Genomic DNA, 14,762 nt, shown 5'->3' on the forward strand with positions numbered 1-14,762 from the left:
TTCCAATTTGTAGGTAAGGTATTTACTCTCTCCTTCTTGACACACCTTGATAGCTTTTTGACATACCCTTTGCCTCTATATCCTTATCCTTTCATTTCTTCCTCTTCAGCGCTGTCAGCTTGGTCTTTCTGTAATACAACTTTGGGACCTGTCATCTCCTTGCTTAAAGGTAGTCAGTGGCCCCCCCGTGCCTGCTAAATGCAATCCAAATAGCTTTACCTGTTGCTCAAGGTCCCCCCAAAGTCTGACTTCAACACACCTTTTCAGATTTATTTCCCACTATTTTTGTCAACATCTTCCCACGCTCTCCACAAACCTGCTGACTAAATTTTCCCTAATCTCACCTCATTATTTACCTTCTCTACACCATTGTTGACTTCTGCCCCTTACACTTATAATGTCCTCACTCCATTGCTACCCTTTAAAACTCTGTGAATCTTTTAAGGACTAGTTAGGTGCCATCTCTGTTGTGAAATGTCCCCCAACAGTCCCAGGTGAAAGCTGTTTCTCCTTCATTTGAATGCTGTTTTATTTGTTTGTTGGTTTTAACCATTTACTGAGAACTCATATTTGTAAATTATAACAATATAAGGCCATAAATTCTGGGACTTCTCACCCCAACTCAGTTGCAAAACCAAGAGAGGGATTGTGTCTTTCTTCTCTATGGCCTCATTTCTCCTCCTCCCCACCCTCCAGAGGCATTAGCACAGTGCCTGGTACTGCTAGTGGTTGCTGCTCAAAGAAAACTGCTTTGAGGGCCTGGTTTGACAGGTTAGTATATAAAAACTCTGCCTAGTTTTACTCATCATATCATGTGGCATGTATTCGTGGGAGAGAAAATTGAGTGTGTCAGACAGGCTAATTCTCTATTTATTACTAAGTAATCTACACTTGTTTTCATTTTTATTGAATTTACTGAGGTGACACTGGTTAACAAAATTATATAGGTTTAGGTGCACAATTTCATCTGTACACTGTATTGTGTGTTCACCACCACAAGTCAAGTCTCCATCAGTCACCATTTATCCCCCTCCCTTTAATCTCCTCCACCTCCTTCCACCGCCCCTCCCCCTGGTAATCACACTATTGTCCAAGTCTGTGAATTTTTTTCTGTTTTTGTTTTTTTGCTCAATCCCTCCATACCTCCATCCTGCACCCCCCCACACACATAGCTGTCAGCCTGTTTTCTGTGAGTCTGTCTCTATTTTGCTTGTAAGTCGTCTACATTTTTAAAAAGGCTGTGCTCCAAAATTATGTTAAATTAGATGTTTGGCACTCCGAATTAACTTTGACATTAAAAAGTATTATAATTATCTATAATAATAAAAGCATAATATGCTAATTAGACCAGACGGCCAAAAGACCTTCTGGACGAAGCTGGGACTGTGTTGGCCGAGGCAGCCCCAGTGGCTGTAAGGGCTGAGCCCCGCATGAATTTTGTGCATCGGGCCTCTAGTAATACTATAAATGCTTTATACTTTATGAAGCACTGTTACTCTGATTATTTTTATTTCGTTTTATATGTGGTATTTAAAAGCCCAGGTAAACCCACAAAAGAATGTTTAATTCATAATATATCTATTAATACTAACAACCTACTCGCCATATATCATAGTCCTTTGGGGGAAATGCACTCAACATTACCACTCGAAATGCCAGAGAACATACTCCACCGCTCACTCAGCCCCAGCACATCTCTGATAGCAACATGAGACGAGATTTCTCCTTTTACTATTAGACCTTAGATGTGTGATTTATGCTCAAGTTCTTTTTTTAAAATTTATTTTATTATTTATCTGTTTATTTTTCAACATCATTTTTTTTTTAATCCTCAACCCAGGGTATTTTTCCATTGATTTTTAGAGAGAGTGGAAGAGAGAGGGAAAGACAGAGAGAAATATCAATGTGAGAGAAACATCGATTGGTTGCCTCCTGCACTCGCCCTGGAGCCTGCAACCGAGGTACGTGCCCTTGACCAGAATCGAACCCAGGACCCTTCAGTCCACAGGCTGACGCTCTATCCACTGAGCCAAACCGGCTAGGGCTATACTCAAGTTCTTAGTGGTCTGTGGTGGGTTTGGAAGGATTCCTGTTGGGAGTTGCTGGGAAGGTAGAAGGAGCTTTGAGGGACCCAGGCCTTCTGCTGGCCTACCGTCCTACCACCGCTGGGTTTAGGCTGCTTCTCCGTCCCTATGAGATAAATTTTGTTATCCCTGTTTTAGAGATGAAGAAACTAAGGATTTACAAAGTTTAGTAACTTGCTTAAGGTCTGTACAAAATTAATAAGAGAACAGAGATTTGTGCTCAGGACTAACACCAATGCCTGTACTCTTTCTGCTAACTATGCTGCCTTGTAACTAGGGTTTCCCACTGTCTTTAGCCTGCTATGGAGTGGAATACGTTCTCACCGCTTTTCCTTGCCTCACTGTCCAGGAAGCAGTCAGATTGTCCTTTTTGAGTTGTCTAAGGGAGCATAGTGGTAATGATTGTGGAGTCAGACCTGAGTTCTAATCTTCTCAGAGCCTCAGTTTCCTCATCTGTAAAGTGGGGATAATACTTACTTTGCACACATGTGCAGAATAAATGACATTGTGTATGAGCACTTTGCACAGTTCCCACTATATGGCAGAAGCTCCCTAAGTGGTGGATGTGTAGTTATTGTTGCTGTTATTGGATTGTAATAATAACACAAAAGACAGAGATGCTTAGAAAGCTTTTTAATTCAGCGCTTCTTCCCTCTCCCCTGCTTTTCTTTTTTCCTCTTATGCCCTATAGGATAAACACAACAGGGATAAAGATGGATGTTCTGGCCTGCAAAGATCTGAAATAGAATTAATTTACATTTCAGAGGGACCTCCATATTTGGGGACTCTAAAGTCCTTTGAGGAGGGGAGTGGCTATGAGGAGATGGAAAGGAGTGTGGCTAGCCAGAGTGAGAGGAATGGCAGTTGAGAGGAGAGAAACTTACCACCTCCTTCTGAATCAGGCTCACAACCAGATTTTTCCATTAAAGTGGCTTTAGGGCAGGGATGGGGAACCTTTTTTCTGCCAAGGGCCATTTAGATATTTATAACATTATTCACAGGCCATACAAAACTATCAGCTTAAAAATTAGGCTGCTATATTTGGTCAAACATTTAATTAACTCGCCCCTTGTGCCTTGGCAGGGACAGACCTAATGATTTCGAGGGGCTTATACAGCCCGCAGGCCGGACATTCCCCACCCCTGCATTAGGGTGAAGCAAGAAGCTGCACAGTGCAGCAGCAGGGCCTGCCTCCAAGCAGTACAGGAAAAGGAAACATCAGGGCCATTCGACCAGGTCAGCTGGCAGCTGCCAAAGTACACACAAGTCTAGGACTGCACATGAATGTTTCTTGAGTGATAGTCTCAGTAAACTGCACAAAAATTTAATATGCATAATAGAGAATTTTGCATATGAGAATTGTTTCATTTTCAACAATCATGATTTATTTGAAGAATTTAAAACTGTTTAAAGCTAGTTGAGTTCTCATAATACTGATCTGTTTCTAATTCTGTAAATTAATTCTAATAATTTTCTGTCTGTCAATGACTTTCTTTTCCTGCTCTGCTCTCAGGAAGAAGACAGCTTCCTAGAAAAGGTAATGCAACCTATGCTTTTCCCTGTGCTTGATTAACATTTAACTGTGGTCCTTGGAATTTGTCCCTAGGCTTTCCCATTTCAGAGACCTCTGACTGTGAAAATCCCCCAGAGCTGGCTTTTAGTGTGTCTGAAGTACAGGAAAGATACTAACTCTACCAGTCAAGTCATTGAGACCCAGGACATAAAAGCAATAGACTCAAGGTTCCAGACTTGTATTTTTGAAATGAGAAATAACTAAAGAGCTGTTTATGCATCTGAAAATTCATGAGATGGTGGAAGGTACCACTTAGCTGTCCTCCATTTCCAATGATAATAAAACCAAAAGTGGGTTGCTCTTGCACTAAGAGTGACTTGGGTCTTCCAGGTGGGACCCAAGTGCGGTGGTGGGGCAGGGGCTAGCAACTCCGGTGGCTACCATGGTGTACAGAGGTTTCACGGTACCTCTGATCGTGATGAGCATGTTCTGGAGCATCGTCGGTCTCCTGGTGCCCTGGTTCATCCCTAAGGGCCCCAACCGGGGAGTTAATCACCATGTGGTGACCTGTTCAATTTGCTGCTCTCTCTTTTGGCTGATTGCAATTCTGGCCCAACTCAACCCTCTCTTTGGACCACAGTTGAAAAATGAAGCCATCTGGTATCTCAAGTATCACTGGCCTTGAGGAAGAAGACCCCCTGCCCAGTGCTCAGCCATCAAGCCATCAATCGAGAATTCCTCTAGATGTGCAGTCACCTCCACACCTGGGCCACCTTCCTTTGCTCGCCTGCTCTGGCCATCAGCTGCCTTAAACACGTACACCACAGTTGACCATCTTACTCTCCAGTGCAATATTTTCCTGTTAGCTTTTTTACACTTTGATGAATTATATGCCTCCTTAATCTAAACTGTGCTGATGCCATCAAATGTTTAGGCACTCCTCTGAGACAGAAGGTGCTCTTCTGGGAAACACAGCACTCTCCTTGGGACCTGTGGATCTGAAGATGGCTCCTGCCTGCTTGTGACATGGGAAGAAGCAGTGACGTGCTTAAAAGCTGTCATGAGACAGTAAGACTCCAGTGCGGCAGCCGGTAGCAGAACATGTTCAAGGGGAGATCTGTCCCAACAGAGTTACACCAAAGTATATTTTCAGGATGAATTTCTTACTTCTGCCATCTTTTGGAATAAATTATTTTTCTGCTTTCTATGGAAAAAAAGTTATTTGGGATTAGTGATAATAGTGATTAATTACTGAAAGAATACCCAGATCTGGTCAAGAAATAGAGCATAAGAATAAAATCATAGAGCTGAATGAGTTCATAAGGGGTCATCTGGTCCCACTCTCTGCCTTTGGACAGGGTCAGGTGTTTTCTCCATTCTGTTGATGAGGAAACTAAGGCCCAGCACAATTGAAAAACTCACCGGAGTCATACTGTTCCTGACATCAAGGGTGTCAGGAGTGTGGGGCAAAGGAGACTAGAACCAGTTCTCCTGAAGGCTAGTGAAGCGCTCCTTTTGCGGCTTTCTGCCTCTTTGAACTTGAGAGTGCCTGGCTCCATACAGGGCTATAAAGTAGCGAAACAGGGGCTTGAAAAACATTCTTAAAGCACTTTCACACAGTCACTAATGTGACCTCCACATTTGGTGCAGTTAAGACCTTTTTGTGGTGGGGATGTACTGTTTTTGTACGTTAGTTATTAGCACTAGCGTTACAATGTGTGGGCTCATCACACACTGGATGTGTCTTGTTGAAAGAAGACAAATGTGCCTGGTTTCTCTTTGAAAGTTAAGAGCTCAGGATAATTTGTGGACTTTTAAAAAAGTATTATTTCTTGTGCATGAACTTTTTCTAGACTTCAGAGACCTCAAGTGTGACATTTCATATTATCATACATGAATTTGAAAATGGATAGTGGATGGTGTATATAACCTACTGACATTTTATTAACCTTTTTAAACCACTAAGGATTGTGATGGTTCTGCTCCCAACCTTTTCCTGTTAATAGCAGACCATGTTCTGTCTTTTCATCTTGGACAGTGCCTGTGTTGCCTTTAATGCCTTAGTGCAGGAAAAAGTGCCGATTGGATGTCAGATTTTTTTTATGAGTATGTGAATCAGTGCTGAATAATTTATATATGGTAAGTTTGGTGGCATCTTCTACAGAATTTGTACTTGTGTTGCATTTGGTCCAAAAAGTGAGCAGAGTGCATTATGGACAGTGTTTTGGCTTAAGTACCATGTGGATGCCTGGATTCAATACTCACAACCAGAAAGAAGTTAGAGGATGAGCCGCTGTTAGAAGTTCTGGCAACTCTAGGGAACGTGAATATAAAGTAATAGAAGCCCGGGGAGAAAAGAAAGAAATGAAGCAAAATAAATGTGAAGAAAATAGATTTTAAATGGTAGCAGCTGTCATGCTCCCTTCTCTTTCTCATCTCCCCCAGAAAGAACGGGGGCTTTAAAAGGTCACCAGTGCTTATAGAAGAACAAAATGTTAAGAGCCCTTAGTAGCTCTGCTCTGGTGGACACAGTCTCTGGAAGTAGTAAAATGTTTCTTTCTTTCCCTTAAAGCTACATGGCTTGGGAGTTGTACATGGAATTTACAGAATTTCCTAAAGTTGAATATATATAATATATGACCGTAAGCTGGAGGAGGAGGATGGGGAAAAGATGCAAAAAAGTTGTTCACTGTTTTCTCCACTAGGATTTTTCTGAAGGCTGCCTTCAGATGCCTTTTAACCCATTTCAGACATCTTTTGATATAATTTATATTTGACTATAAACATAAGAAAATTGAGTTTATTCACACACCATTTTCAAGTTCAGATTTAGTTATTGATCCAATTTATGTCACTTCTGTGTTTTTCCTCTTAGATTCTTTCAGGAGAATCTAACAGATAATAGGAAGATAGGTGAAAGGTGTCAAAGCCCTGAGAAATTTTTACTGAGCTATTAATATAAAAAATAACTTCTGGACTCAGACCCTAGACTTTTCATTGTATTTCTGGCTCTTGGTATGCTGTATTCAGTTTACTATTTTTGGATCTTAAGGCTTATGACTTTTAGTGCCTTAAGATTAGACCTTTTGTCAAGCCTGAAATAATTCATGCACGTAGGTCTAATGTGGAGAATTGTATTGAATTCCTGAGGACCAGTGAACCTCATTTAAATCAACAGTGAAAACTCTAATATTTGTGGTAAAACCTGAAAGAAGAATAAGTTAAAAGTCAACAAAAACCTAAGTAGATGCTGCTCTTTCAGAGTACCGTGTTGACAACTGCAATTTAATGGTCCACACGTCTCTGGTGGTGTGTGGACTCTACCATGACCAAATCGCTGGAGTGCTGGTTCTCAGTGTCACCCTTGAAAGGATTTATAGCACACAGTGCATCCAAGTGATAAACCTAATAAACCCAAATGGAATGCTTAATGGTTAAGTGAAGCATCTAGAAAAGGAGATCCTTTAACTGTGGGAATCAGTGTCAAGTACCTTCTTACCAGGGGTATTCCCAGTGAGGGGGGAAAAAACCCCTACAAATATATTAACAGATGAAGATCAAGTTGTACCCATATAAGCAGGATTTGGAGAGTAAGTTATAGACAAAAGTTTTTATTGAGACCCTTTTGATTCTCATCTCTTAGGAGAAATCTCTCCTGCAGATGGTTCCCTTGGATGAAGGCACCAGTGAGAGACCCCTTCAGGTCCCCAAGGAGATCTGGCTTCTGGTAGATCACTTATTCAGATATGCCTGTCACCAGGTAAGTGAGAGTGGGCCTGCTCTACAACTTTGGAAGGTGTGTGAGTTCAGTGGGAAATGATCATACCTCACATCAGTCTAGAGCAGCCGTGGGCAAACTACGGCCCGCGGGCCAGATACGGCCCATTTGAAATGAATAAAACTAAAAAAAAAAAGACCGTACCCTTTTATGTAATGATGTTTACTTTGAATTTATATTAGTTCACACAAACACTCCATCCATGCTTTTGTTCCGGCCCTCCGGTCCAGTTTAAGAACCCATTGTGGCCCTCGAGTCAAAAAGTTTGCCCACCCCTGTAACTAGACCACTAATAGCAGGGCCACACAACTCTCTCAGGGCACAGAGAGAAAGCTAAGGCCCAGAGATGGGATGTGAGTTCCTTATAGATGCATCACTAGTTAAGGCATCTTTACTGCTAATAAAAACAGGACTAAGGAGACGGTGGGACTGGGCTATGTAGAAAGGCACAGGCCTGCCAAGGGATAGAAAAAACCATCAAAACGGCAGCAAAGCCAAAACTCGAAAAGATTTTAAAATAGTAAGTTTGCTACTGTTATGAATCGTAATGTAAATATCTGATATGCTATATGTGTTTTCTGATGGTCGCGACCCACAGATTGAGAACCGCTGGTCTAGAGCTTTTAACTGTCCCAAGATACCTCCACATGGGAGCACTGTCAGATTGTCTGGGCACGTGGAAGTATCCCTGTTTTCAGATGTGAAAGCTAAAGCTTGCAGGTTAAGTGATTTACCTAAGACCAGAGCATAAGCATAGTGGCAGAGCTGGGTCCCGAACTGAGTCCGTCTGTCTCCTGGTTGCACACGCTTTTCCCTGGACCACTGCATACCTGAGATCATGCCTGCTTTTGCTGTCGTGTAGGCATTGCAGATTTTAAAGTTTAAAGCAAACTTCAAGCCCATTTTTAAAATTTGGTCTTCATTTTTCTTGTAAATCTTATCTAATATGCTAGTCACCCCCAACCTATTTCCCCCAAAAAGAGAAATCTCTTGGGACCAAATTGAGCAGCAAGGTTTGCGATGGACATGCTATTTACTCCTGTCCCAGCATTCTGTAATACGGGTCTCCCCCGCTATCTGGAGCATTCCTATGAAACCTTTCATAAGCCAAAATGGTGTAAAGAGAAGTAATTACCATTAATTTATATGAAAATATTTTTGAATGTTCCCAGACCCAAAAAATGACCTACCAAAGCATACCAAACAACACATAAAACCTAAAATAACACTAACATACAGTAAAATCAGGAATGCATAAATAAATGGAGATGAAGCACAGATGCTCACAGACAGTTCAAAGCTATGGTGGCTTAATGCTGAGATGCTGATACTGGGTGTGGTTTGTGGGGAAGGAGATTGTCCAGGCCACTGTCATTGCTTGGGTGTGGGATGCCTGTATAATAGCTTGCTGCAAAACAAACACTGAATGCTATTTTTGTTTCTTACATTTTTTCAGAAAAGCAAAAAATTGTTTTTGGATTGCTTTCAGTTAGCGAAAACAAGTACTAACGTAGGTCTTTCGTAAAAGCAAAGTGGTATAATGTGAGTTTTCAGAAATGAGGGTACCTGTATCAGTGTTTGAATGTGGTTCTACTGTTTAGACTCTGTCTTCTACTTGTCAACATGGTAGAACTGGGAACACCTGGTTTCCTGATCTAGCCATCTAGTCCTCTGCCATATCGGGTACAGGCTAAAACTTTTGAAGATAATTTTCTGGTTTGAAATAAGATTTTACACAAATTATAGAGATGACAAAGAGAGCAGGCACCGTTGTCACACCTCCATTCCTAATCATGATTATGCACACCATCCTTCCCTTTACTTCCTGCTGCTCTCCTGATCCCTGGGTAGTTTTCAGAACCTTAGGATTATCTTGCCTTGTTCCATCCCTTGTGACTTCTTTGGTAGGAGGACCTGTTCCAAACCCCTGGAATGCAGGAAGAGTTACAGCAGATCATAGACTGCCTGGATACCAGCCTTCCCGAGAAAATCCGTATCCTTTTTGACAAAGGCTTAGGAAGCTGGATGAGTACTTGGCCAAGCTCTTCTTCCCACCTACATTTGATGTTTGTGCTTCCATCTTTTCTTCATACGAGTCTTTTATTTTATTCTTTTATTGTTTAAAGTATTACAAATAGTAGTACACATGTCTCCTTTTCCCCCCATTGACCTCCAGTGTCTTTTATTATAAGGTAATCATTGACTATACAATTGTTTCTCAGTTTCTTTTATGAAATGTTGACCTTTCTTTGTATCAGACTCTTACTGAAAAGAATCAAGGGTAAGTTACAATGACTTTTTAAAAATATATTTTTATTGATTTCAGAGAGCAAGAGAGAGGAAGAGATAGAAACATCAATGATGAGAGAGAATCACAGATCAGCTGCCTCCTGTACGCCCCACACCGGGCATATGTCCTCACCAGGAATTGACCTGTGACCTCCTGGTTCATAGGTTAATACTCAACCACTGAGCCACGCCAGCTGGGCAATAATGACTTTTAATAAGTACAGAAAATAGGACCCACAGCACTGGTACTGTTCTGCTTCAAGCAATTTATCACTTCTGCCACCAGATGTCCTGTCACTATGACAGGGAGGAGGATGGGACTAGTTTCCAGGACTGATCCAGTGTGGACTGTCCTTCTGCAGGCTATATTCCCCTGACTCTCAAGTTGGCCCAAACCTCCCAAGAGTCTGATCAATTTTGTCACAACTCAGCTGCAATGTACATGGACCAATAAAATAATCAAACCCCAATTAGGATCAGTATGCCCTGAATAAGAGGAAGAGAGCAGTTGTTGAGGGAGCTTGAGGAGGGGAGCAAATCAGGTGTGACCTTTTTCCTGGAGTTCCTTTCCCTTTACTTGTCTATCCAGCTGGCAGTAATCACTCTGTGGCTGAAGCTCTGCTCATTTTCCTGGAAGCCCTGCCAGAGCCCGTCATCTGTTATGAGCTGTATCAGCGTTGCCTTGACTCTGCTCAGGATCCCCGGGTTTGCAAACAGGTAAGTTTTATTGCTCTGAGGATGTGTTTGGGGCAGGCTCCCCCATAAAGAAACCATTGAGTTTATAAAGCCATATGCGCTGCCAGGTACATGGTAGGATGGCTCTGGATCTGTTTTTCATGGCTTGACACCAGCATTGAGAGTTGGAACCCTTAAATTTTAGGTTGTGTTATTTCCTATTATATTTTGCACCCTCTTCCAGTTGGCCCATTGAGTAGGGTGGATACCTCTACTGTGGCATAAACTTGTGGAAGCTGATCACACATGGGATTCTGGCTGACACTTCTTGTGAGCCTTCTTTTTGTCTGCTTTGTGTAGCAATAGCTGAGAATACCTCTGAATCAGATTAGTGAGTGTTGGGAGGAGTTCCCATCCATGCTAAATGACATTGCTGAGAAAACTATTCAGCTTGACAGATGCCATGGGTACCTGACATTTTCCCATCATGAGGAAATGAGAAAAGACCAGATTAACACCGACCTGCTTGTGATGTGAGGTGTGCATGTGAATGTGTGATGATGGCATGGCCTGGTCATTGAGTGGACAGGGGCCAAATAGTATGACCATTCTGACTTGGAAATTATTATTGGGCAGGTACTGTGTTGGTCATGAGTAAATCAAGGAGGGTTGTGACAGATGAATGGGGTCCTGTAAAGGTTGGATTACAAACTACTTTTATTGCAGCCATGGGCTCTTCTTACTCCCTTCTTCCAACTGTTCTCCTCACTACCTACCCCCTTTTTAAAAAACAGGTGATTTCCCAGCTTCCAAGATGCCATAGAAATGTTTTCCGTTACTTGATGGCATTCCTTCGAGAACTCTTAAAATTCTCTGAATACAACAATGTCAGTGCCAACATGATCGGTAAGAATACCTAATAAGAATGGCCACAGTGGGTGTTGGTCAGAATGTCCTTAATGTCCAGGCACAGGACAGTCACTTCCTTCCCACTGCCCCCATCCCCTGACCCCCACCCCGATCACTGAGGCTTTGCTTAGGTTGTGTCTGACAGGGTTTTTTCCCTTTTCTTTCTTGTGCCCTCTAGCTACTCTCTTCACAAGTCTTCTCCTAAGACCTCCACCTAACTTGTTGGCAAGACAGACTGCAAGTGACCGCCAGCGTGCTATCCAGTTCCTTTTGGGTTTCCTGCTGGGGGGCGATGAAGACCAGTAAGCCCTTTCTCTTAACTACACTCCAAGATTCTAGAGGTGGAAGATCTTGGACACCAAGTATTTCAGAGTGATTTGCAAAGTCATGTCACAGGAAGGGTCTATTGCAGAATTTTGAGGCATGAAAAAGGAAGTTTCCTAATCCCTCCCTTGCCATATCCTACACAGTAAAGTACTATTAGACTTATATTGCCAAGCCAAAGTTACCATATTTTGGTGTTTTTGTGTTTTCTCTATAAGACAAAGAGTTCTGTATTTACACACCTTTACCTGGGGATGTGTTTGTTGCCCCCTGCCCAGCTGTCATGATTGTCCTTAGCACCCTAGGCCTAGATTCTGTGATGTTCCTGTTCTAGGCCTACAAGCACTACTTGGTGTAGCTCAGACTTGTGTGTAGTCCTTCCTCTAAAGCACTTTTGCCCTACCATCCCCACTTCGCCTCTTTGCACTCTACTAGTGCTATCACATCGGAGGAAGTCAGAGTGAGGCTAGTGACTCCTTGGGTGTCCCCAACAGTGAGTTAACGTTCTACGTGTTTTTGTTACATGCATTTGTGCATTTCTACTACAGTGGTATCCATATGTCTCTGTAACATTGGCCTTTTCATGGATCTGCACTGGGTGGAACCATATTCTCTTGTCTCAGACCTCATTTTATAGCAGAACTTTAGGACTATTAGAAATAACATTCCATTGATGTGAGAGAATCAGAGTAGAAGCACTTTGAGTATTCACAAGTGAATACATTCATGTTTGACAGGTCCTGCTTCCTACCATCCCTTCTCTTTTTCAAATTTTACATGAGAACTATGGGACCCATCCCCCACTTAGAAACACACCACATTAAAAAAGCTAGTCTGCACCTCAAGCAGGCCTTTCTAGAGATATTTCTCCTTTCCCCCAGCAAGAGTACTGAGGATTGAGGATCATTCTGGGAACCCCTTCACTAGTCTCCTGACGTACAAGGGGCCAGTGTCGCCTCTTCCCTCATCAAGGCTGACTGAACTGTACAGCCAGCTCCCTTTGGCTCCCAGCCACTTTGTCCAGTGCTGTTTAAGAGAGATTGTGCAGTGGGGCCAGCTAAGCACCTTTCTCTGCCACTCAAGACAACCCTCTGCACTCTTCATTTACTCAAGCTCTGTAGGGCAGCCTTTAAAAAAATTAATCTATGTCGGTTGGCAAACCAGCTACTGACTGCAAAATTACCTGATACAATTGGCTTCCTCTTGTTTTCTTTCATTAAAACCACCCTGAGTCAACTTACTCTTGCCTGTTACTATTAAATTCAAGGAGCCTAATGGACAGGCATTGTGTCCAGTGTTAAGCGTTGACTCTTAACTCTGGCACATCAAAGGAGAGAGCCAAGAGAAACAGCACAACTGAATGGTTCTCCAGTTCCACCATCTCTTATAACTTGAGGTTTTTGGGGAAAAGAAAACATACATATCTTGTGATAGACTGGTTAAACCCTTTCCTGTCTGGGACTTATGGTACTAGGAATCAAATTATTGGTGCCAAATATCTACAGATCTGATAGATTAAAGGCTGGGTGTTGATGTAGTCAATGGAAGATGGTGAACAGAACGCTTTTGTCATCTCTACTAGGCCAGAAAGCGATCACAGGTGAGGCATATTATAGAAGCTGGGCAAGGTCATAACACAAAGATAGGGCAGTGTCTGTCCTGGGAACTGTGTGCAGCATCCTAGCTCTTTCCTCATAAGGCAAATGCACATAGTTCATTGCCTCAACCTTTTTCCAGCTCTGGTCCTGAGATGTATGCATGGTTGAGAGTTTTAGACAATCTCTAGGTAGAGGAGACAAGAAATAGAGCAGACGTAAGATATCTGCCTCCATACAGTGCCTCTAGCACCCCAACCTCTGATTCCTAAGTACCTCCAATGTGTTAGTGACTAACACCTCTGAAGTAAGGAGTTCAGATCTAACTGTTAGGGAATGACTGCATCTTTGGTTTTAGGGAAGAAACAGTTCAAACTCGTGGTAATGTTGCATTAGTCTCCCTTTCACTGTTTTCTGATTCTTATTCTGTAATTGTTTGTTACATTTCTCAAACATGTTTTGGTCACTAAGCAAAGCTGCTAGTGGGATTCTGTATTTTGTGTCATCTTTTTTTATTATAATTTATTGCAAATTTTTTTCTGAATAAATATATGTTGTGTGAAAAATCTTAAGTGTGATCTTGGTGAGGAAGAACTGAGGAGGGAGCCTTATGTCCCTGGGTCCCAGCTGACGGTTGCAGTCCCCACAGCGATGCCTGTACTGTCATTTCCTGTCTTACAGGGAAATATCAAGAGTTCTCAGTATATTTGCCCTTGGGCAGGAGAAGCAGCTGCATGTTTTCGGAGGCTAATAAAGAAGTCAGTGCTTTCAGAGGCCAGCCAAGGATCCTTATTTTAACCCTGGGGATTCAGGCAACAAAGTAATCCTGCTCGGAGAAGGAATGTTGATACTTAATGCACATAAGTGTCACATCAGGTCAGGTCCATGAGAACTCCTGGCCCAGAAATCTGACAAATCCCAACGTACACATTTTGTGAGAACCCAGCTGTCCTTGCCGACATAGCCTCAATAGTGTCTACATATCTCCAAAAGAGCCTGTTTTCACATAATTCATTTTGCAACTTTTGAAAACCAGTTTTGAGCTTTATCTCTTGGGGTGATGAAGTCCATAATTCAATACTTGGGGGAGACTCTAATATGAGCTCTAGCATTTTAGGAGGAAACCCCTAACTTGAGCATTATACCTTATTCCCCTGCTATCTGCATAATGAACTTGCACATTCTGATTCCATTTCCTTTGAGACTGAAGAGGCCTCAGCTGGAGATTTCTTCTCAACCAGCGCCCTCTTCCAGTTCCTTTTCACTGTGAGCTTGACCCTGATGAATGTGCTGACTCAGTGTTGTCACGAACAGTGTTTCTAGCTCCACCCAAAGCCTTGGCAGAAGAAGGTGGAGTTTTTGTGTTTTTTGGGGGGGGGTGGATTTCCCTCCAGTGGATGGAGACTGACACCGAGCAGTTTTTTACACAGCAGCAGGCAATGTGGCGGAGCAGCCTCAGTGACTGCCTTTCCAGGTCTTAGAAACTGCATCCTGGCTGCTGTTCCAGGAGAACCATTAGGGCCTTTCTGACTGCAGGGCAAATTGAAGACCTGATTCTTGGTATAGTCTAATAATCTAAAGCCACACTCTACCAC

The 14,762-nt window shown here is 42.4% G+C and overlaps 1 protein-coding gene and 1 pseudogene across 1 annotated transcript in view; both read left to right on the plus strand.

Annotated features, from left to right (window-relative positions):
- Positions 1 to 13,733, plus strand: part of OCRL (oculocerebrorenal syndrome of Lowe) — a 54,386-nt gene extending 40,653 nt beyond the window's left edge. The window contains exons 19-24 of the mRNA XM_005872762.2: positions 3,598 to 3,621; positions 7,241 to 7,357; positions 9,284 to 9,368; positions 10,254 to 10,381; positions 11,134 to 11,245; positions 11,427 to 13,733. Of these exons, the coding sequence (XP_005872824.1) occupies positions 3,598 to 3,621; positions 7,241 to 7,357; positions 9,284 to 9,368; positions 10,254 to 10,381; positions 11,134 to 11,245; positions 11,427 to 11,554 (594 nt within the window). The 3' untranslated portion in view covers positions 11,555 to 13,733. The remainder of the gene's footprint in view (positions 1 to 3,597; positions 3,622 to 7,240; positions 7,358 to 9,283; positions 9,369 to 10,253; positions 10,382 to 11,133; positions 11,246 to 11,426) is intronic.
- On the plus strand, positions 3,963 to 4,606 carry LOC102252499 (annotated as a pseudogene).
- Positions 13,734 to 14,762: the final 1,029 nt, after the last annotated feature.

This window comes from Myotis brandtii, unplaced genomic scaffold (genome assembly GCF_000412655.1).
Source record: "Myotis brandtii unplaced genomic scaffold, ASM41265v1 scaffold39, whole genome shotgun sequence".
Lineage (NCBI taxonomy): Eukaryota > Metazoa > Chordata > Mammalia > Chiroptera > Vespertilionidae > Myotis > Myotis brandtii.